Here is a 21,929-nt window from a genome sequence, read left to right on the forward strand (position 1 = left end):
GGTCTGACCCATCTCCCACACAGCGATAGGTTCCCCCTTGTTCTCAGCTACCATCCCACCAGGATCGAAATCTACCACCTCCCAGGGTGCCATGACCAGACACATTCCTCTCCCTTTCCTCTGGGACCCCCTGGTCCACTTCTCCTTCACTCCCAACATCCCCCATAGCTAAATATCAGCTTTCTCTACAACCACACAGTGTGTAACACCTGCCTGTTTACTTTCTCCCCCTTCTCAGAACCCAAGGGCCCAAACATACCTTCCAGGTGAAGCAGCACTTTACCTGCATTTCACTGCTCACAACGTGGTCTTCTCTGCAATGAGGAAACGAAGTGTAGTCTGGGTGACCGCTTCTGCGTTCTATCCGCAGAAAAAAGGACCCTGAGCTTCCAGTTGCCTGCCACTTTAACACACCATCTTGTTCCTTGGCTAACATCTCTATCTCAGGCTTGCTGCAGTGGTCTAGTGAACCTCAGCGCAAAGCTGTAAGAGCAGCACCTGATTTTTTGCTTGGGAACTTTGCAGCCTCACAACTCAATATTGAGTGCAACAATTGTAGGGCTTGAGGCTCCTTCTCCCATATCCTCACCCCAACCCCCACATACCAGGCCTTGTTTACACACACGGTCTGTTATTGCACACAACCCATTGTCAGTCACTAATTGTCCCCATTAGTAACTATTCATTCTCCTAGGCTGATTGCTATTCACTCCTATGTCTGTCCAAATGTTCTTCTCTGTCCTTGGGCTCTATCTCCACTATTGTTTACTCTTTACCCCGTGCATAAAACCAACCATTTCCTAGCTACCAATATCAGTTTTGAGGAAGGGTCACTGGAGCCAAAACATTAACTCTAGTAGCATCTGTGCAAAGAAATCAGAGTGCTAAGCCTTTCCAACGATATCTGCAGTTCTTTTGGCTTTGACAATTAAATTTAGTTTGGTTTTGAAAGTATGACACCAACTGAAAACAGAACAACTTATTTTATTACAATCAATTTGACAAATACACCAATTTTTGTTAAAGTGAAGAAAACGACTTTTGGCAGCTTTAACATGCTTTACAGCTATTCATTTGTGTGGAGATATAGTGAGGGTCATGATAGAGTTCATGTATCCAGGGCAGCCAAACAGGACAGATTCTTGTTTTAGTGTTTTTCCAATATTCATTTACTCCCAAAAAGTGCTTTGTCAAAGACATTCAGTTCCTGCTTTAATAGTTAAAGTTCCATTCTGGTGAGCTAGAAAACATGAATAACACTAAAATATTTTTACAAAGCGGCTTTGCACTTTAAAGTCATACGATGGGACTTGATTTGCACCTTACATAACTCACAGCTGTCACAGGATCTATTGTTATATTTGTTTTATTAATGGACATCAACTTAAGAACCAGGCAGTGAAAGGTTGATAATAGGGCACATTTTTTGAAAACATTTCCAACTTAATCTAAGTAAGTGTAATATTTTAAAATATTTGCTCCTGCTGATAGAATATTAAAATATAAAGAAAGATATGGTGGCAGTTTTGTCAGACAGTCCAGGTCAAATGACACAATGCTTAAATTTGTTTATGATACAAGAATGTTTTCAAAATAAATACTTAATGCTAGTGACATTAGCAGAATTACTTCTTCTTCTTCTTCTTGCTCTTCTTTCCACCTTCCCCTGGTTGTGCGTTCTGATCTCCTCCTCCAGCCTTCTGGGTCCTAGTCTTCAGTTTTGGAATCATTTCTGCCACATATAACATTATTGATTTTCCTGTGTGAGGAGATAGAAAACAGATTTTCTTTACAAATTTATCAGTGGTTTTGAATTAGTTCATCAGTTTAAACTTCTGTTTGCAGACTCAGCATAGAAACCTCGGGAGACAAAACAGAGATGTCTCCTCCAACCTCATGAAGTAGCCCTTTTCTAACCCAACAACAATTGATCACTTAAAAGTAATCACTAGTCATAGGTGTAGTAGTCAGCCATTCAACCCTTGTCATTCAATAAGATCATGGCTGATTGGAATCTTCAACTCCACTTTCCTACCTTTTCCCCATAATCCTCTATTACCTGACAAACTTTTAATCAGTAAATCTCAGTCTTGACAGCCCTCTGTGGTTAAGAATTTCACAGATTCACTACCCTCAAGAAGTACCTCCTTCTCTCTGTCTTATCGTGTGACTTTTTATGCTCCCCAGTCCCAGACTCTCCTATAGCTTGGGTACCTCAAAATAATGGAGGGAAGACATTGTAGACAATGTTGAATTTCATCATCAATGTGCCAGTGCAGCCTTTAGTCACCTAAGCAACAGAACTTTTGGTGACAAAAAACCTCAAAAGGTGTCATCACACCCATGATCCATAGGACAGTAGTGTTACTTGTCACCAGCGATGCCTCCATCTACTGAAGGAAAAGATGGTCCACGTGATGTTGCTTGACCTGCTGTGCTTTTTTCAGCTCCATTCTCTATCCACTGACTCTCCAGCATCTGCAATTCGCACTATGTCCAGGTCTATATGGGTGCCCTCTCAGCCAACATCACTAGCAACAAAGCTATTGGTGACAGTCAATTAACTGCTTTAGGCAGGCCATATATTTCCACATGTCCAACACAAGACAAAGCTTCATCATGCTGTGTTGTTACCAGGAGGGCAGAGGAAACATTTCATGGACATTCTCAAACCCTTCTTGAAAAGTGGAAGAACCACATCAACCAGTGGGAATCTTGTGCTCAAGAGCAATTAAACTAGAAAAGAAGTATTGGTGAAGGTGTCCTTCATTTTGAACACTGGCCTCAGTCAAGGTCAAACACATGTAGAAATCCAAGCATCCAACCCATTTGCCTCTTCAAACACTATTTGTGGCTGTGTGTAGGGATTCAGCATTGGATTGTGGTTATCTCAGGACCCACAACTCTGGAGTGGAAGAAAGTCATCCTCAGTCCCAAGGGACTACATAGGATGAATGAGCTCATACATCAATACAAATACAGAATATATTGTTATGTGACTGCATGACCTAATAAATGAGCAAGTAAGAATGAAAAAAAAGCCCCTGAATTTCAAAACGTAGCCCCTGAAAATCATCTGTAGTCCGACAGAAAATCTCAAGATGTTTTCTCTCAAAAACAGGCACTCTGCTTCCTACATCTTTAGACTTTTTGCCCCTCTCAAAGTTCCAAGCTAAGCAGTCAAAAATATGTGCTTGCAAAGTGAAGTCAGTCAGATTGTCCAGTGTCTTCAATTGTTGACAGTCATCGGTAACCTCCATAATTTACAAAATAAAAGGAAGATTTTGCTGGTTATAAATACCCCATTAAAAACTCAGCCAGTGGAATCAGGAAGGCAGAGATAGTAATTGAAATAAAATCCATAATGTTTCAGAGTAGGGTGGATAGGAAGTTAAAGAAAACAGAAATAAAGTATTATAGAAACAGTGAATTACAAAGGCTGCTCACGTGTTGTGTAACGTGAATACAGACCAAACATCCCAACTTCATATTGTAATTTTTAGAAGTGCAATATCATAGGCTGCAGATAAAACAGAAATTGGTATCAAAAGACAAGAGGCTTCCATTCGAAATGAATATAACTCAGCACTTTTATAAGTTGTAAGATCATGGCTGATGGTCAAATAAGCAAAATCACTAATAGGAAAGTGTACATAAATGAACAGAACTTCCACACAAACTGCCTCCTGTACAATTGGACACATGAAATTCACTGATTTAAGGCTTTTGGTCTTTATGCAGCAGATTGAAAAATCAGTTTCACACACACCTCAAGTGGCATTCTATAACTAATATAATTAACTTAAGCAGAATAAATCTGTTACTGCCACTGCAACTGAACACATCTTGAAAAATAGTCTTCATCCAAAATTTTAAAATCATAACATGGGACAGCACAGTGTGATGGTGATCAGAACAATAAGCCTGTGCCAGCTTTTTCACAGAACTGTGTAATTAGTCCCGTGCTCTTTCCATTTCAAACACTTATCATTCCAGCAAATCTCTTCCGAGCCTTTTCCAAGATCTTGACATGTTTCCCAAAACATTGCACTCAGAACTGAACAAAGTACTCCAGTTAAGATCAATCTTTTAGAAAGTAGTTTAACTTCCTTCCTTTCACATTCTCTGCCGTAGTTATTAAGGCAGTCAAGATCCCATTTGTTTTCTAAACAAAAAAAAGGCTTCTCCATTTGTTTTGCCACCTTCAAACATTTGTGTTCATGCACTTGAGTGTCCCTATCATAGCAACCCTTTAAAAAGGAATTGTAACATTTTGTTTGTTACCTTATTCTCATCTTTCCTATTTAAATATATCACTTCACACTGGTGTTAAATTTTACCTGCCATTTAATCAGTCTAAGTTCGTCTGAATTCTGTTACCAATATTAACTACATTTTAGAGCTGATGTCATCTGCAAACTTTGAAATGATGTCCTTTATATCCAAGTTTGTTATTAATAGCTCTTAGATCTCCAAATTCTGAAACATTTCATTGTATACTTCAATCCAGCATGAAAAATAACTAAATTATTACTTCATGTTTCCAATGTCTTAGCCATATTTCTACGTTTTCACTGCCTTTTTATTCACAACAGCTTTAACTTGGCTAAAACGTATGTTAAGCGACATTTGTCAAATACCTTAATTCCATCTTTAGGTGAATGGCACCTTAATATATTTCTGTTTTTAATGAGTAAAAACCTAATAGTGAAACTTCTCTACTTGCTTTGAAAAAGTAAAGTGCATGGGATTATAAAAGTAAAAATTAGTTCACTCACAGAAATGATGTACAGTTAAGAGACCACTGTATATGTTTTGCAGATGGAATTACTTACGTGTGGGAAACTGTTCCAAACAAAAGGATCCATCTGCATTTTTCAGTTGAACTCGTATTCTACCTCTGAACTGTACATCTCTGTTCCACTCACGTGGGTACAGTTTATTCTGAAAAACAATGTAAATTCTACATTAATAGATGTGGGTAGAACACCAGGAATCTTAATATTCAGGAAAATATTAATTACAATAAATACCTCTACAGCCACAATCAGTCCAGCTGCTGCACAAACATCTCGAATTTCTCCAAAAGTTGGGTTTTCAACAGCCTTTCACAGAAAATAAAGTTTCAATAACAAAACAGCTTCAATAGATGTTACACATTTTGTGCAAAGCCTATTCATATGCACTTCACAAAGCAAGTGCTTGGAATACAGAAAATTAATGCTAAGAATGATTATACAAGAAAATCAAAAGTTTTACTAAAGAAGTTCACTTTCAGGAGATTTGTTAACATTTGATGAGAGAAGGAAGAGATTAAGGCAGAGAATTCCAGCAGCTAGAAACAGACAGAAAAAGGTCCTGCAACTGTTGAAGGGACTGGAGATACCTAATATCACAAAGTTAACAGAAGGGTTTGGTGTCAGTTGTACACAATCTTCAAGCTAATCCTGTATCTGAAAAGGACCAATCTGTAACTGAGGAAAAAGGTGCTAAGTACCTTGGTGATACCAATAATTCAGAGAGAAAATGAGACAATTCATCAAATTAATAGGAAACTACTCAGCAAGTCAGCCAACTTTAAGGGAGGGAAATAAAGAGTCAGGCTTCAGCTGATGACTCCTTTGAAACAGCAAAAAAGACATTGTAAAGTGTAAAAGTGAGAGATGGAGCAGTAGGCCACTTGGCTCAGAAACCTGCTCCACCATTCTATAAGATTGTGGCCAATCCAATTACGTCGCATTCTGGTCTATCGCATGATAACCTTACACTGTCTGAGGGAGAGAGATCCAAAAACTCATGACTGAGAAAAAAAAGACATCTTAAATGGGTGACCCCCTATTTTTAAAGTGTCCTCTAGTTCTAGATTTTCCTACAAGAGGAATCCTTTCTGCATCGACTCCATCAAGACCCCTCAAGATTTAAAAGATTTCAATTAAGTCATTTCTTACTTTTCTACACTCCAGCAGGTACAAACCCAGCCTACCCAACCTTCCCTCATGACAACTCATCTTTGCCAGCTACAAGGCTAATAAATATTCTCTGAACTATTTTCAATTCCTTGAATCCTTCCTTAACTAAAGGAAACCAATGCTGTACACTGGTCTCAGCTGTGGTCTCACTGTACAACTGTAGTATAACTTCCCTACTTTATGCAGTTCCCGTTATAATAAATAACATTTTATTTATGTTCCTAAATATTTGCTGTATCTACATACCAGCATTTGGCTACATCCGCAGCAACACCCTCTGCACTTCAGAACTCTGTATTTTATCATATAGATAATAGCTTCATTTTTATTCTTCCTGCCAAAATTGACAATTTATATTTTCCACAAATTATAGTTCGTTTGCTAATTTCAAGTTATTTTGTGTCTCATCCTCTTTTCTTTCAGACTTAAAGGATCATAAACTCCTAGAATTCATGGGTGTCTAGATCCTTAGACACTTCCCTCTGACTTGACTTCCCTCTGACTTTCTTCTAAGCTTAAACCTTGCCATTTTTGCAAGTACCAAATGCAAAAATAGTCAGCATGACTTATCAATACACATTGAGACATGTTAAGTTGCAAAGAAATTTACTGAGTATATGTATTCCTGCATTTTTCCCAAATCTTACAACTAGTTTAAAATTTAATGTAAAGTAACTGTTGCAGTCTGGTTACTTTTTCTTGCGTGGAACAAATTTTGGTGACGTATGCACGGTCATTTTGTGCCACATTCAGCAAGGTGTAACTGTCACTTTTCACACGCATGGACTGCAACACTCTACCGATCAAGGGACATTGCCCTTAAACACAGCCTTCACAATATCCTGCAACTTGGAGAATTTTCCAGCAGTTCCTATTTTTATTTCTAGCATCCACTGTGTTCTGCTTTTATGCTGGAATGATCTGACTGCACTGTGAATACACGCAGTCACACAGAGCCGGACAATGAAGAGCCATTAAACGTCTGCATGGTTGAAGCCAGTGAACTGATAAGAATAATGTGAGCAAGTGAAGTCAAGTTTAAAACTAAAATCACTCGTTAAGAAGCAGCTTACTGTAGAAGCTAAATGAAAAACTGAGGAAATTCTGAGATGGAAGTCAGTGAGAGGTTTGGGTAGTGCCAGACCAACCCGGAGGATAAGATAATTAAAGGAGTAGTAGAGGAATGCGTCAAAGAGCCAGAGGTCTGCTGCACTGAAAATGGCCCTTCAGCCCATCAAGTCTGTGCGTCTTAAAAAACCCCACCTAACTATTCTAGTCCCATTTTGCAGCACTTGGTCCATAGCCTTGTATGCCTTGGCATCACACATACACATCTAAATACTTTTTAGATTCCCTACAGTGTGGAAACAGGCCCTTCGGCCCAACCAGTCCACACCGACCCTCCGAAGAGTAACCCACTCAGACCCACTTCCCTCTGACTAATGCACCTAACACGATGGGCAATTTAACATGGCCAATTCACCTGACCCGTACATCTTTGGACTGTGGGGGGAAACCGGAGCACCCGGAGGAAATTCTACACAGACAGTCACCTGAGGCTGGAATCGAACCTAGGATCTTGGTGCTGTGAGGCAGCAGTGCTAAATACTGAGCAACACAGTACTACAGATGTTATGGGGGGTTTCGGCCTCCAGTGCCCTTGTAGGCAATCAGTTTCAGATTGCCACCATACTTTGGGTGGAAAAGAAATCGTCATAACCCCTCTAAACCTCCTGCACCCTTGCCTTAAATCTACCCTAACCAATTCTTTGTACAGATCAAGGATCACTTCCTGGTTCTTAAACTCTGTGCCTTGGCTAGTAGAGGCAAGTATCTCACAAGCCTTCTTAACCTACTTTATCTACCTGTCCTACTATGTTAAGGAAATGTTAGACATACACACCAAGGTCCCATTGATCATCAGTACTTCTCAGGGTCAAACCATTAATCATGTATTCCCTTGCCTGGTTTGTCCTACCCAACAGCATCACTTATCCCAGACTGAATTTGGTTTGTCATTGATCAGCCCATCTGACCAGCCAGTCTATATCCTCCCATAGTCTAAAAGGTTATCCTCCTCACTATTTACTGCTCGACTAGTTTTCACATCACCTGCAAACTTAATGATTAACCTTCCCATGTTCATATCTAAACAACAAGAGCCCTAGTGATCCTTCCTAAACTCCACTGGACACAGACTTCCTGTCTCAAAAACACTCCCTTGATCATCACCATTTGATTCCTGCCACTCAACCAATTCTAGACCCAATTTGCCGATTTCATTTGGAACCCATGGGCCTTCACTATCAGTCTCCCACGCAGAACCATAAGAAATAGGAACGAGAGTAGGCAGTTTAGCCCCAAACCTGATCCACCATTCAAAAAGGTCATGCTGGTCCGACATTCTTCTTGTCCACTTGCCTGCATTTTCACCATAGCACTTAATTCCCTGACTGATCGAGAATCAATCAACCTACCTAAGTTTTGAATAAGGACTTTATAAAGTCATGAGGGCATGGATGGGGTGAATAGTCAAAAGGTAACTTTTTCATGCAGAGAATGGAGTGAGTATGGAATGAGCTGCTTCTGGGTGGAGGCAGGTACAATTACAACATTTTAAAAGCATCTGGATGGATATACGAATAGGAATGATTTAGAGGGTTATACAGTCATAGAGATTTACAGCACAGAAACAGACCCTTCGGTTCAACTCGTCCATACTGACCAGATACCCCAACCCAATCTCTTCCCACCTGCCAGCACCCGGTCCGTATCCCTCCAAACCCTTCCTACTCATATATGGGCCAATGCTGGCAAATGGGAGCAGATCAGATTGGGATATCTGGTCAGTGCAGTTGAGTTGAACCAAGGGGTCTGTTTCCATGCTGTATAACTTTATGAATCTGCTGCCACAGATCTCTGTAGGAAGAAATTCCAAAGACTCACAACACTCAGATGAAATTCCTCTTCATCTCTGTTTAAATCAGGACAACTCTCTCACAGACCTGTAAAGGACCTCTACTGTTCTTCATTTACAGAAGAATCCATAGACTGAACAAACAGTTCTTTCTAGCCATTTCGGAAATTAAAGGCAGTAAGTACCAAAAACTTTCATGCACTTACCCCCAAACTCCAGATTCCTCAACCGTTCCAGAAACTTCCATCGGCCTCCGAAACCAGTCCGGCGCCATTACACACGCGGCCGCTACAGCGCCCGCGGCAATAGCCGCAGACGCCGCCGCCGATGACGTCACTTCCGCCCCCACCGACCTCGCAACCTTCATGATCGCGGCCCAAACAACCGCCTCCGGGATCGCCGCACAGACAACCTGCTCTGCGATCGTCATGAAGACAATCACCAACAGATTGGCGACCTCCGCGGCTATGGGGAAGAACTCTGTCTCCGTGGTCGCCGCAGCTACTTCCGCCCCCAGTGACGTCAGCAATCTACATTTGGACCACATCGCCGCATGTGTCTCCGCGCCCCCGCCGCGTTCCGTCACCACGCCTAACCCCGCCCCCCCGCCGCGTTCCGCCACCACGCCTAACTCCGCCCCCACGCCGCGTTCCGCCACCACGCCTAACTCCGCCCCCCCGGCCGAGTTCCGTCACCGCGCCTAACTCCGCCCCCGGCCGAGTTCCGTCACCGCGCCTAACTCCGCCCCCACGCCGCGTTCCGCCACCACGCCTAACTCCGCCCCCCCGGCCGAGTTCCGTCACCGCGCCTAACCCCGCCCCCGGCCGAGTTCCGTCACCGCGCCTAACCCCGCCCCCACGCCGCGTTCCGCCACCACGCCTAACCCCGCCCCCCCGCCGCGTTCCGCCACCACGCCTAACTCCGCCCCCCCGGCCGAGTTCCGTCACCGCGCCTAACTCCGCCCCCGGCCGAGTTCCGTCACCGCGCCTAACCCCGCCCCCACGCCGCGTTCCGTCACCGCGCCTAACTCCGCCCCCCGGCCGAGTTCCGTCACCGCGCCTAACTCCGCCCCCCGGCCGAGTTCCGTCACCGCGCCTAACCCCGCCCGTCTCCATCACCATGTCCAACTCCGCCCCCATGCCGACCTCTGTCCCCGCCCCCAGGCCTAACCCCGCCCCCGCATCCAGCTCCAGTCCCACACCAGGTCCTAGCTCCCCGCCCTGCCGTGTGTTCACCATCCCTCCAGACTTGCCCCTCTCTGAGGATGAAAGATCAGTCCTCAGCAGAGGTCTCACCTTCGTTCCCACACGTTCTCGGGTCAATGAATTCAATACACGGAGTGACACCGAACAATTCTTCCGCCGCCTTCGCCTCCGCGCCTTCTTCTTCAATCAAGACTCTCGCCCACTCTCTGACGACCCCTTCTCCCACCTCCAACACACCCCGTCCACCTGGACACCCCGTGCTGGCCTCCTACCTGCCCTCGACCTCTTCATAGCAAACTGCCGCCGCGATATTAACCGCTACCTGAACTCCCCCACCCCTCCCACCCACTCCAACCTCTCACCCTCGGAACGCGCAACCCTCCACTCCCTCCGTTCCAACCCCAACCTCACCATCAAACCAGCTGACAAGGGAGGCGCAGTAGTAGTTTGGCGCACTGACCTTTACACCGCTGAGGCCAAACGCCAGCTCGCAGATACCTCCTCCTACGGTCCCCTTGACCATGACCCCACCCCCCACCACCAAACCATCATCTCCCAGACCATCCATAACCTCATCACCTCAGGGGACCTCCCATCCACCGCCTCCAACCTCATAGTCCCACAACCCCGCACCGCCCGTTTCTACCTCCTGCCCAAAATCCACAAACCTGACTGCCCCGGACGACCCATCGTCTCAGCCTGCTCCTGCCCAACCGAACTCATCTCGGCATACCTCGACACGGTCCTGTCCCCATTAGTCCAAGAACTCCCCACCTACGTTCGTGACACCACCCACGCCCTCCACCTCCTCCAGGATTTCCGCTTCCCGGTCCCCAACGCCTCATCTTCACCATGGACATCCAGTCCCTGTACACCTCCATCCCCCATCACGAAGGACTCAAAGCACTCCGCTTCTTCCTTTCCCGCCGTACCACCCAGTACCCTTCCACCGACACCCTCCTTCGACTGACCGAACTGGTCCTCACCCTGAACAACTTTTCTTTCCAATCCTCCCACTTTCTCCAAACAAAAGGAGTAGCCATGGGCACCCGCATGGGCCCCAGCTATGCCTGCCTCTTCGTAGGGTATGTGGAACAATCCATCTTCCGCAACTACACTGGCCCCACCCCCCATCTTTTTCTTCGCTACATTGATGACTGTATCGGCGCTACCTCGTGCTCCCACGAGGAGGTTGAACAGTTCATCCACTACACTAACACCTTCCACCCCGACCTCAAATTCACCTGGACAGTCTCGGACTCCTCCCTCCCCTTCCTAGACCTTTCTGTTTCTATCTCAGGCGACCGAATCAACACGGACATCTACTACAAACCAACCGACTCCCACAGCTACCTGGACTACACCTCCTCCCATCCTGCCCCCTGTAAAAACGCCATCCCATTCTCCCAATTCCTTCGTCTCCGCCGCATCTGCTCCCAGGAGGACCAGTTCAAAATACATACAACACAGATGGCCTCCTTCTTCAAGGACCGCAATTTCCCCCCCGACGTGGTCGACGGTGCCCTCCACCGCATCTCCTCCACTTCCCGCTCCTCCGCCCTTGAGCCCCGCCCCTCCAACCGCCACCAGGACAGAACCCCACTGGTCCTCACCTACCACCCCACCAATCTCCATGTACAGCGCATCATCCGCCGTCACTTCCGCCACTTCCAAACAGACCCCAGCACCAAGGATATATTTCCCTCCCCTCCCCTATCAGCTTTCCGTAGAGACCACTCTCTCCGCGACTCCCTTGTCAGATCCACACCCCCCACCGACCCAACCTCCACTCCCGGCACCTTCCCTTGCAACCGCAGGAGGTGCAACACTTGCGCTCACACCTCCCCCCTCACTTCTCTCCAAGGCCCCAAAGGAAACTTCCATATCCGCCACAGATTCACCTGCACCTCCACCCACATCATCTACTGCATCCGCTGCAGCCGGTGTGGCCTCCTCTATATTGGGGAAACAGGCTGCCTACTTGCGGAGCGATTCAGAGAGCACCTCTGGGCCACCCGGACGAACCAACCCAACCAACCTGTAGCACAGCATTTCAACTCCCCCTCCCACTCCACCGAGGATATGCAGGTCATTGGACTCATCCACCGCCAAACCACAACAACCCGACGGTCGGAGGAGGAGCGTCTTATCTTCCGACTGGGAACCCTCCAACCGCAGGGGATGAACTTGGACTTCACCAGTTTCTTCATCCCCCCTCCCCCCACCTTGTCTCAGCCGGATCCCTCCAGCCCGGCACCGCCTTCCTGACCTGCAGTCTTCTTCTTGACCTCTCCGCCTCCATCCTACTCCGACCTATCACCCTCACCTTGACCTCTTTCCACCTATCACATTTCCAACGCCCCTCCTCCAAGTCCCTCCTCCCTACCTTTTATCTTCTCCTGCTGAACACTCTCTGCTCATTCCTGAAGAAGGGCCTGTGCCCGAAACGTCGAATCTCCTGTTCCCTGGATGCTGCCTGACCTGCTGTGCTGTTCCAGCAATAAAGTTTCAACTTAAAAATTAGTGTGCCTTTATTCTGAGACAATGCTGCCTGGTCTTCAACTCTCCCGTGAGGGAAACATCCTATCAGCATTTATCCGATCAAGCCCCTTAAGACTCCTATATCTTTCAATGAGATCACCTCTGATTCTTCTGAACTCCAATGATTAGAGACACAACCTGCTTAGCCTTTGTTCATAAAACAATTCCTTCATACTGGGAATGAAGGCATAAACTACCTCTTATGAAATAATATATTTTTCTTAAATAAGGAGATCAAAATTGCTAACAGTACTCCAGATGTGCTCTGGACACATTATACAGTTTCACTAAGACTTCCCAGTTTTGAAGGATGGTCACTGAATCTGAAATGTTAACTCTGCTTTCTTTGCACAGAGAAGACAGTGAGGTCTGCAGATGCTGGAGATCAGAGTTGACAGTGTATTGCTGGAAAAGCTCAGTAGGTCAGTCAGCAACTGAGGAGCAGGAGAATTGACATTTTGGGCCAGAGCCCTTCATCAGGAATGCTGCTCCTCGAATGCACCTTTTCTCTTCACAAATGCTACCAGATCTGCAGAGTTTTCACAGCAATTCCTGTTTGGTTGCAGTTAGATTTCCCTACTCTCACTCTAACCTAATCAAAAGCCTTGCTGAAGTCCAAGTAGACTACGTCAAATGCATTTCCGTCACCTACACACCTGGTCTATCTTTGAAAAATTTAATCAGATTTGATTAAATGATTCCTCCTTAACAAAGCTATGTTGACTGTTATTGACTAATGCCTGCCTCTCCAAATGCAGATTAATTCTGTCCATCCGAAATTTTCATCTCCAATAAGGTTAGATTTACGATGCTTAATTTCTTGATTTATCTCTTCTTGAGAAATGGAATTGTCATCCAACACTTTTTCTGTGGCTAGGAAGGAAGTGAAAATTATTATGACTTACTTACCAGCCTGGGATACTTTTAATCAGACCTCGAAACTATTTTTAAGCATGCCAGACTACTCAGAACATCCGACCAGGGAGAAGGCAATTCTGGATCTGGTATTGTGCAACGAACCAGAATTGGTCAGGGACCTCGAAGTGAAGGAACCATTGGGAAGTAGTGACCATAATACAATAAACTTCAATCTGCAATTTGAGAGGGAGAGGGTACAATCGGAAGTGACAATATTTCTGTTGAATAAAGGGAACTATGGAGCTATGAGGGAGGAGCTGGCCAAAGTTCAATGGTGCAATACCTTAGCAGGGATGACAGTGGAGGAACAATGGCGGATATTTCTGGGTATAATGCAGAAGTTGCAGGATCAGTTCATTCCAAAAAGGAAGAAAGATCCGAGGAGGAGGCATGGGTGGCCGTGGCTGACGAGGGAAGTTAAGAAACATATAAAGTTAAAAGAGAAAAAGTATAACATAGAAAAGGTAAGTGGGAAAACAGAGGACTGGAAGCTTTTAAAGAACAACAGAGGATTACTAAGAAGGAAATACGCAGAGAAAAAATGAGGTACAAAGGTAAACTGGCCAAAAATATTAAGGAGGATAGTAAAAGCTTTTTTAGGTATGTGAAAGGCAAAAAAATGGTTAAGACTAAAATTGGGCCCTCGAAGACAGAAACAGGGGAATATATTACGGGGAACAAAGAAATGGCAGAAGAATTGAATTGGTACTTCAGATCTGTGTTCACTGGGGAAGACACAAGACATCTCCCTGAGGTAACAGTGGCTGAAGGACCTGAACTGAAGGGAATTTATATTTGCCAGGAATTGGTGTTGGAGAGACTGTTAGGTCTGAAGGTTGATAAGTCCCCAGGGCCTGATGGCCTACATCCCAGGGTACTGAAGGAGGTGGCTCGAGAAATCGTGGATGCATTGGTGATTATTTTCCAGAGTTCGATAGATTCGGGATCAGTTCCTGCGAATTGGAGGGTGGCTAATGTTATACCACTTTTTAAGAAAGGTGGGAGAGAGAAAGCAGGAAATTATAGACCAGTTAGTCTGACTTCAGTGGTGGGAAAGATGCTGGAGTCTATTATAAAGGATGAAATTACGACACATCTGGATAGTTGTAACAGGATAGGACAGAGTCAGCATGGATTTATGAAGGGGAAATCATGCTTGACTAATCTTCTGGAATTTTTTGAGGATGTAACTCTGAAGATGGATGAGGGAGATCCAGTAGATGTAGTGTACCTGGACTTTCAGAAAGCTTTTGATAAAGTCCCACATAGGAGGTTAGTGAGCAAAATTAGAGCAAATGGTATTGGGGGCAAAGTACTAACTTGGATCGAAAGTTGGTTGGCTGACAGGACACAAAGAGTAGTGATAAACGGCTCCATTTTGGAATGGCAGGCAGTGACCAGTGGGGTACCGCAGGGATCAGTACTGGGACCGCAGCTTTTTACAATATATGTTAATGATATAGAAGATGGTATTAGTAATAACATTAGCAAATTTGCTGATGATACTAAGCTGGGTGGCAGGGTGAAATGTGATGAGGATGTTAGGAGATTACAGTGACCTGGACAAGTTAGGTGAGTGGTCAGATGCATGCCAGATGCAGTTTAATGTGGATAAATGTATGGTTATCTATTTTGGTAGCAAGAACAGGAAGGCAGATTACTACCTAAATGGAATCAATTTAGGTAAAGGGGCAGTACAAAGAGATCTGGGTGTTCTTGTACACCAGTCAATGAAGGTAAGCATGCAGGTACAGCAGGTAGTGAAGAAGGCTAATAGCATTCTGGCCTTCATAACAAGAGGGATTGAATATAGAAGCAAAGAGGTTCTTCTGCAGCTGCACAGGGCCCTGGTGAGACAACACCTGGAGTACTGTGTGCAGTTCTGGTCTCTAAATTTGAGGAAAGACATTCTGGCTATTGAGGGAGTGCAGCGTAGGTTCACGAGGTCAATTCCTGGAATGGCGGGATTACCTTACACTGAAAGACTGGAAACACTGGGCTTGTATACCCTTGAGTTTAGAAGACTGAGAGGGGATCTGATTGAGACATATAAGATTATTAAAGGATTGGACACTCTGGAGGCAGGAAACATGTTTCCGCTGATGGGTGAGTGCCGAACCAGAGGACACAGCTTAAAAATACGGGGTAGACCATTTAGGACAGAGATGAGGAGAAACTTCTTCACCCAGAGAGTGGTGGCTGTGTGGAATGCTCTGCCCCAGAGGGCAGTGGAGGCCCAGTCTCTGGATTCATTTAAGAAAGAGTTGGATAGAGCTCTCAAGGGTTGTGGAATCAAGGGTTATGGAGATAAGGAAGGAACAGGATACTGATTAAGGATGATCAGCCATGATCATATTGAATGGTGGTGCAGGCTCGAAGGGCAGAATGGCCTACCCCTGCACCTATTGTCTACTCTATCTATTGCTAACGTCTTCACATACATCACGGTACTTCTCTCTGATTTTTATACCCTCAACGTCCCTTTCACAAATGTTCGTTTACAAACCTAACTACATCCTCTGGCTCCAGGCACAAATTATCACAATGGTTCATAATGGGTCCTACTCTTTCCCTACAGAACTGGCTCAAAGGTAGAAGACAGAGGGTGGTGGTGGAGGGTTGTTTTTCAGATTGGAGGCCTGTGACCAGTGGAGTGCCATAAGGACCGGTGCTGGGTCCACTACTTTTTGTCATTTACATAAATGATTTGGATGTGAGCATAAGAGGTACAGCTAATAAGTTTGCAGATGACACCAAAATTGGAGGTATAGTGGACAGTGAAGAGGGTTACCTCAGATTACAACAGGATCTTGACCAGATGGGCCAATGGGCTGAGAAGTGGCAGATGGAGTTTAATTCAGATAAATGTGAGTTGCTGCATTTTGGGAAAACAAATCTTAGCAGCACTTATACACTTAATGGTAAGGTCCTCTGGAGTGTTGCTGAACAAAGAGACCTTGGAGTGCAGGTTCATAGCTCCTTGAAAGTGGAGTCGCAGGTAGATAGGATAGTGAAGGTGGTGTTTGGTATGCTTTCCTTTATTGGTCAGTGTATTGAGTACAGGAGTTGGGAGGTCATGTTGCGGCTGTACAGGACATTGGTTAGACCACTGTTGGAATATTGCGTGCAATTCTGGTCTCCTTCCTATCAGAAAGATGTTGTGAAATTTGAAAGGGTTCAAAAAAGATTTACAAGGATGTTGCCAGGGTTGGAGGATTTGAGCTATAGGGAGAGGCTGAACAGGCTGGGGCTGTTTTCCCTGGAGTGTCGGAGGCTGAGGGGTGACTTTATAGAGGTTTACAAAATGATGAGGGGCATGGATAGGGTAATAGACAAAGTCTTTTCCCTGGGGTCGGGGAGTCCAGAACTAGAGGGCATAGGTTTGGGGTGAGAAGGGAAAGATATAAAAGAGACCTAAGGGGCAACGTTTTCACACAGAGGGTGGTACGTGTATGGAATGAGTTGCCAAAGGAAGTGGTGGAGGCTGGTATAATTGCAACATTTAAGAGGCATTTGGATTGGTATATGATTAGGAAGGGTTTGGAGGGATATGGGCCGGATGCTGGGAGGACTAGATTGAGTTGGGATATCTGGTCAGCATGGACAGGTTGAACCGAGGGGTCTGTTTCCATGCTGTACATCTCTATGACTCTAGTTGTAAAATAACTTCAGATTTTCCTTTATTTTACCTATTATTCCTTCATGCGTCCTTTTGCTCTCCTAATTTCCTTTTTACAGTGTCCCCTGGCACATTCTGTACTCCTGTACGGTTTCTGCTGTTTTGAGCCGTATCTGCCATAAATGTACCTTTTTCTTTATTCAATCCCATCTCTCCCTTACTACCAGGTTTCCCACGATTTGTTTACCACTCTATCTCTATTGGAACAAGTTTGCCCTGTACCCTCCCTATTTCCTGCTCAAATGCATCTCATTGCTCTGACACAGATTTACCTAAAACTATCTGCTCTCAGTCCATTCTGGCCAAATTATACCAGACCTAATTAAAACTCAGCTTTCGCCCTGCTTAGAACTTGGATTTCATGCTCATTCCTATCCTTTTCCATAACAATCCTGAACCTAACAGAGTTATAATCACTGTCTGTAAAATGCTTCTTCAATGATACTTCAACCAGTCACCTGACTTCATAACTTAACTTTATGTGTTTGGGGGTGGGTTGGGGTAAGGACATACTGGCTAAATATGGGTTATCCTGACCCTAACAGTCCCTATAAATAGCTATTCACCCTCCAAGCCAGATCATTATCCACTCCTTTGTCTGTTCAACTGTTCTTCTCTCTTTTTGGGCTCTATCTCCACCTATCATTTAGCTCCGCCCCCCCCATCTTCTGCACAAAACCCAACTTTTTCCCAGATACCATCAATTCGGAGGAAGGGTTACTCAGCCCAAAATGTTAACTCTGACTTCTTTCCACAGATACTGCCCAGACCTGCTGGGTTTTTCCTGCAATCTCTGTATACGTTTTTGACTCCCTTGTTGTCTCTAAGTTTGGCTATTCATCCTCTCTACCGAATCCTCTCTCTGTATCCTATTTCCCTGCCAAGATAGTCTAAGAGACCGAAGGTGCAACATAGAAATAAGGGCCATTATTGTTGCGACTTCATCTTCAAAACACATTCACTAATCAGAATGCAATTTTTTTTTTTAACAATTAGAAATCTTCCTTAGTTTCTCACCTTTTCAATTGGTATCCTTCTTCCTTCTGCTATAGTCTTTTTACTGTTTATGTATGCTGGATATATGCAAATGAACCTTCAAAGACAAAAAAGCTTGATTTAGATTTTGAACCCATCAAGGAAAGGTTTTCCTAACTTATTTAAAATCATCTCCACTTTAAGAAATTAACTCATCGCTTTTAATGATTATTTGCTCCTATTAACATTGATTTTAACTTTTTTTCCACATAAAGGTCTGGATTATTTTGATTAAAGCTTTTTTAAAATTCTTGTAGGATGTGGGCATTTCTGCCTGGCTGGCATTTATTCCCCATCCCTAGTTGTGAAGGAATGGTGATATGATTCCAAGTCAGGTGATGGTTCTCCCATTTATCTGCTACCTTTGTCCTTCTACATGGAAGTGGTGATGGGTTTGGAAAGTGCTAAGGCTCCTGGGCAAATTTCTGCACTACCTCTAGTAGATCATACACACGACAGCTACTGAGTGTTGGTGGTAGAGGGAGTGAATGCTCGTGGATGTGATGCCAATTAAGCAAGTTGCTTTGTACTGCCTGATGTCAACCTTCAAGTATTGTTGGAGCAACACTCATCCAGGCAATGCATCACACTGTTTACTTGTGCCTTGTGAATGGCAGATAAGCTTTACAGAGTCAGGAGGTGAATTACTCACTGCAGTTTTCATAGCCTCTGATCTGCTCTTGTATCCATTGTATTTATATGGCAAGTCTAGTTTCTGGAGCGAAGCGTGTGGTGCTGGAAAAGCACAGCCACTCAGGCAGCATCCCAGGAGCAGGAGAGTCGGCATTTTGGGCATAAGCCCTTCATCAGGAATGAGGCTTTTGGGCCAAGAAGGCTTAAGAGATAAGTGGGAAGGGAGTATGGAGGAGCTAGCTGGGAATGTGATAAGTAGGTTAAGGGTGGGCGTGATGCTGACAGGTCGGAGAGGAGTGTGGAACAGATAGGTGGGAAGGAAGATTGACAGGTAGGACCATTCAAGAGGGTGGTGCCAAATTGGAAGGTTGGGACTGGGATAAGGTGGCGGGAGGGGAAATGGGGAGACTGGTGAAATCCACATTGATCCCGTCTGGTTGGAGGGTCCCAAGGTGGAAGATGAGGCAGTCTTCCTCCAGGTATCAGGTGGTTAGGATTTGGCGATAGAGACGGCCCAGGACCTGCATGTCCTTGGCAGAGTGGGAGGGGGGTGGGGGAGTTTGAGAGTTCAGCCACAGGTCAGTGGGGTCGGTTGGTTGGTGCAGATGTCCCAGAGATGTTCTCTAAAATGATCTGCATGTAGGTGTCCTGTCTCCCCAGTGTCGAGACCACATCGGGTGTAACAGCTACACTAGATGACATGTGTGGAAGTACAGGTGAATTTCTGTCAGATGTGGAAGGGCCCTTTGGGCACAGGTTTTACATTTCCTGCCATGGTAGGGGAAGTTGCCAGGAGGGGTGGATGGGTTGGTGGGGGGCTTGGACCTGACAAGGGAGTCACAGAGGGAATGGTCTTTCTGAAATGCAGTTAGGGGTGGGGAGGAATATATACCTCTGGTGCTGGGGTCTGTTTGTAGGTGATGGAAATAGCAGAGGATGATGCAATATATCCGGAGGTTGATGGGGTGGAAGGTGAGGATGGGGAGGTGGGGGGGGGATCCTGCCCTTGCTGCAATTGGAGGGGGTGGAGTTCATGGACAGAAGTGCATTGGAGATGGAGGATTTGGGAATAAGGTACAGCATTTTTACAGGTGGCAGGATGGGAGGAGGTGTAGTTCAGGTAGTTGTGGGAGTTGGTGGGCTTTTAATGGATGTCCATGTTGAGTCGGTCACCATTAATGGAGATGGAGAGGTCCAGGAAGGGGCGGGAGGTTCAGAGATGGTCCAGGCAAACTTGAGGTGGGGGTGGAAGGTGTTTGTGAAGTTGTGTTCAAACTCCTCGTGGGAGCACAAGGTAGCTCCAATACAGTCATCAATGTAGCAGAGGCAAAGATGGGGGATGGTGCCGGTGTAGCTGCGGAAGATGGACTGTTCCATGTACCTGACGAAGAGGCAGGCATAGCTGGAGCCATGCAGGTGCCCCAGTCTAGTTTCTGGTTAAAAGGTGACTCCCAGGATGTTCATAGTGGGATTCAGAGATGGTAACATCACTGTACTCAATAAAGACACAATCTATATTCAGTCATTGAATGATGCGTTGCACAAATGTTACTAGCAACTAGGAGAAAATGAGAACTGTAGATGATGGAAATCAGAGTCGAAAAGTGTGGTTTTTCATCAGGAATGGCTTAAGGACTTATACCCGAAACGTCGATTCTCCTGCTGCTCAGATGCTGCCTGACCTGCTGCACTTTTCCAACACAACACTTTTTGACACAAATGTTACTTGCCACTTGTCAGCTCAAGCCCGGATATTGTCCAAGTATTGCCGCATTTGAACATGGGCTGCTTCTGAGGAGTCATTAATAATGAACATTGTGCAATAATCATCAAACATCTCCATTTCTGACCTTATGACAGAAGGAAGGTCATTGATGAAATCACTGAAGACGATTGGGTGTAGGACACTATCCTAAGGAACCTCTACAGAAATGTCCTAGAGATGAGATGACCGGCTACCAAAGGCCACACAACCATCTTCCTATGTGCCAGGTATGACTCCAACCAGCAGAAAGGCTGCCCCCAATACCCACTGATTCTACTTTTTTCAGGGTTCCCTGCTGCCACGCTCCATTGAATGTGGCCTTGATATTGAGTCACCTCACTCTGGAATTCAGCTCACATTCAGCAGCATGTTTGGACCAAATGAGGTCAGGAGTATGTGACCTTGGCAGAACCCACACCGGGCATCACTGAGCAGGTGCTGCTTCATAGCACTGTTAAATAACACCTTAAATTTGGTCTTTAAAAGCAAAAATAACATTTCATCATTGACGTGTTTGTTAAGACTTTTTAAAAAAGCCTTTATATGCTCCCAGCTATTGTTAGTCAATGTCTTTTTCAAAGGGAATTTCAGACAATGCTTGTAAGAGATTCCCCGTTATTGCAGTTTCACAGACATCGGCATGTGCAATAGAGATCTACCAAAGACATAAACGGAGGCCTTGTTCATATAATTCGAGAGGCTGTGACTGCGTGAAGCCACGATAATGGTTACTGGATGTCTTTATCCCCCCACAAGAAATGTCAACCAACACCAGTGTCTGTATCTCTGACTCTGGGTTCGGCATCTCCACGTTATGTCCGGCCCAACAGCCGGTAGATGAGAGGCTGGGCTGGGGTTACCCCTAAAGGGGCGAGCTGTCGGCCACCGTCACTTCGCAAAGAATCAGCGTGCGCATGGCCACTGGACCCGTCACCGGGCAACGCTCTATGACGACACAATGGACCTGGTTGCAGAGGTTCCGGAATAGAATGCTCGGACATTCCGATACAAACCATGAGGTGCCCGGATCATTCCAAACTTCACCGCATTAAAAGCAGAGGCTCCGCCAGCTCCTACCGTTCCTTATCAGCGTGAGTTTTGTCCATATACACCATATCGCCTCACACCACTTCCCGTTGAGTCAGCCGGGAGCAAACCAGAAGTCCTCCCTCTGCACTTTGCTGACTGAGTCCTAGCTCCTCAAGCCTCTCGATTTGATTGGATACTGGGGCCTTCAATTGACACAACTTCCGCTTTCCAACTGGCA

The 21,929-nt window shown here is 45.3% G+C and overlaps 1 protein-coding gene and 1 long non-coding RNA gene across 8 annotated transcripts in view; one reads left to right on the top strand and one right to left on the bottom strand.

Annotated features, from left to right (window-relative positions):
* Positions 1-968: 968 nt before the first annotated feature.
* srp19 (signal recognition particle 19) lies at positions 969-21,867 on the bottom strand. 5 transcript variants are annotated; one of them, XM_043710687.2, is made up of 5 exons: positions 21,740-21,863; positions 18,247-18,322; positions 5,034-5,105; positions 4,836-4,944; positions 969-1,759 (listed from the first exon to the last, which is right to left on the bottom strand). In XM_043710687.2, the coding sequence occupies exons 1-5, from the start codon at positions 21,775-21,777 to the stop codon at positions 1,626-1,628; spliced, it is 429 nt and encodes a 142-aa protein (XP_043566622.1). In that variant the 5' UTR covers positions 21,778-21,863; the 3' UTR covers positions 969-1,625. The 5 variants fall into 5 exon arrangements, with proteins under 5 accessions (XP_043566622.1, XP_087854792.1, XP_087854784.1 ...); XM_087998666.1 differs by lacking the exon at positions 21,740-21,863 and adding an exon at positions 21,433-21,482; XM_087998658.1 differs by lacking the exon at positions 21,740-21,863 and adding an exon at positions 21,322-21,482.
* The window catches only part of LOC122560231 (uncharacterized), a 52,728-nt gene continuing 52,453 nt past the window's right edge, over positions 21,655-21,929 (top strand). For all 3 annotated transcript variants that reach the window (XR_015760847.1, XR_015760842.1, XR_006314704.2), the window contains exon 1: positions 21,655-21,753. This is a non-coding gene — a long non-coding RNA (uncharacterized LOC122560231). The remainder of the gene's footprint in view (positions 21,754-21,929) is intronic.

This window comes from Chiloscyllium plagiosum, unplaced genomic scaffold (assembly GCF_037043375.1).
Source record: "Chiloscyllium plagiosum isolate Xiang-an unplaced genomic scaffold, Cpla_swu_hap1 HiC_scaffold_2, whole genome shotgun sequence".
Classification (NCBI taxonomy): Eukaryota; Metazoa; Chordata; class Chondrichthyes; order Orectolobiformes; family Hemiscylliidae; genus Chiloscyllium; species Chiloscyllium plagiosum.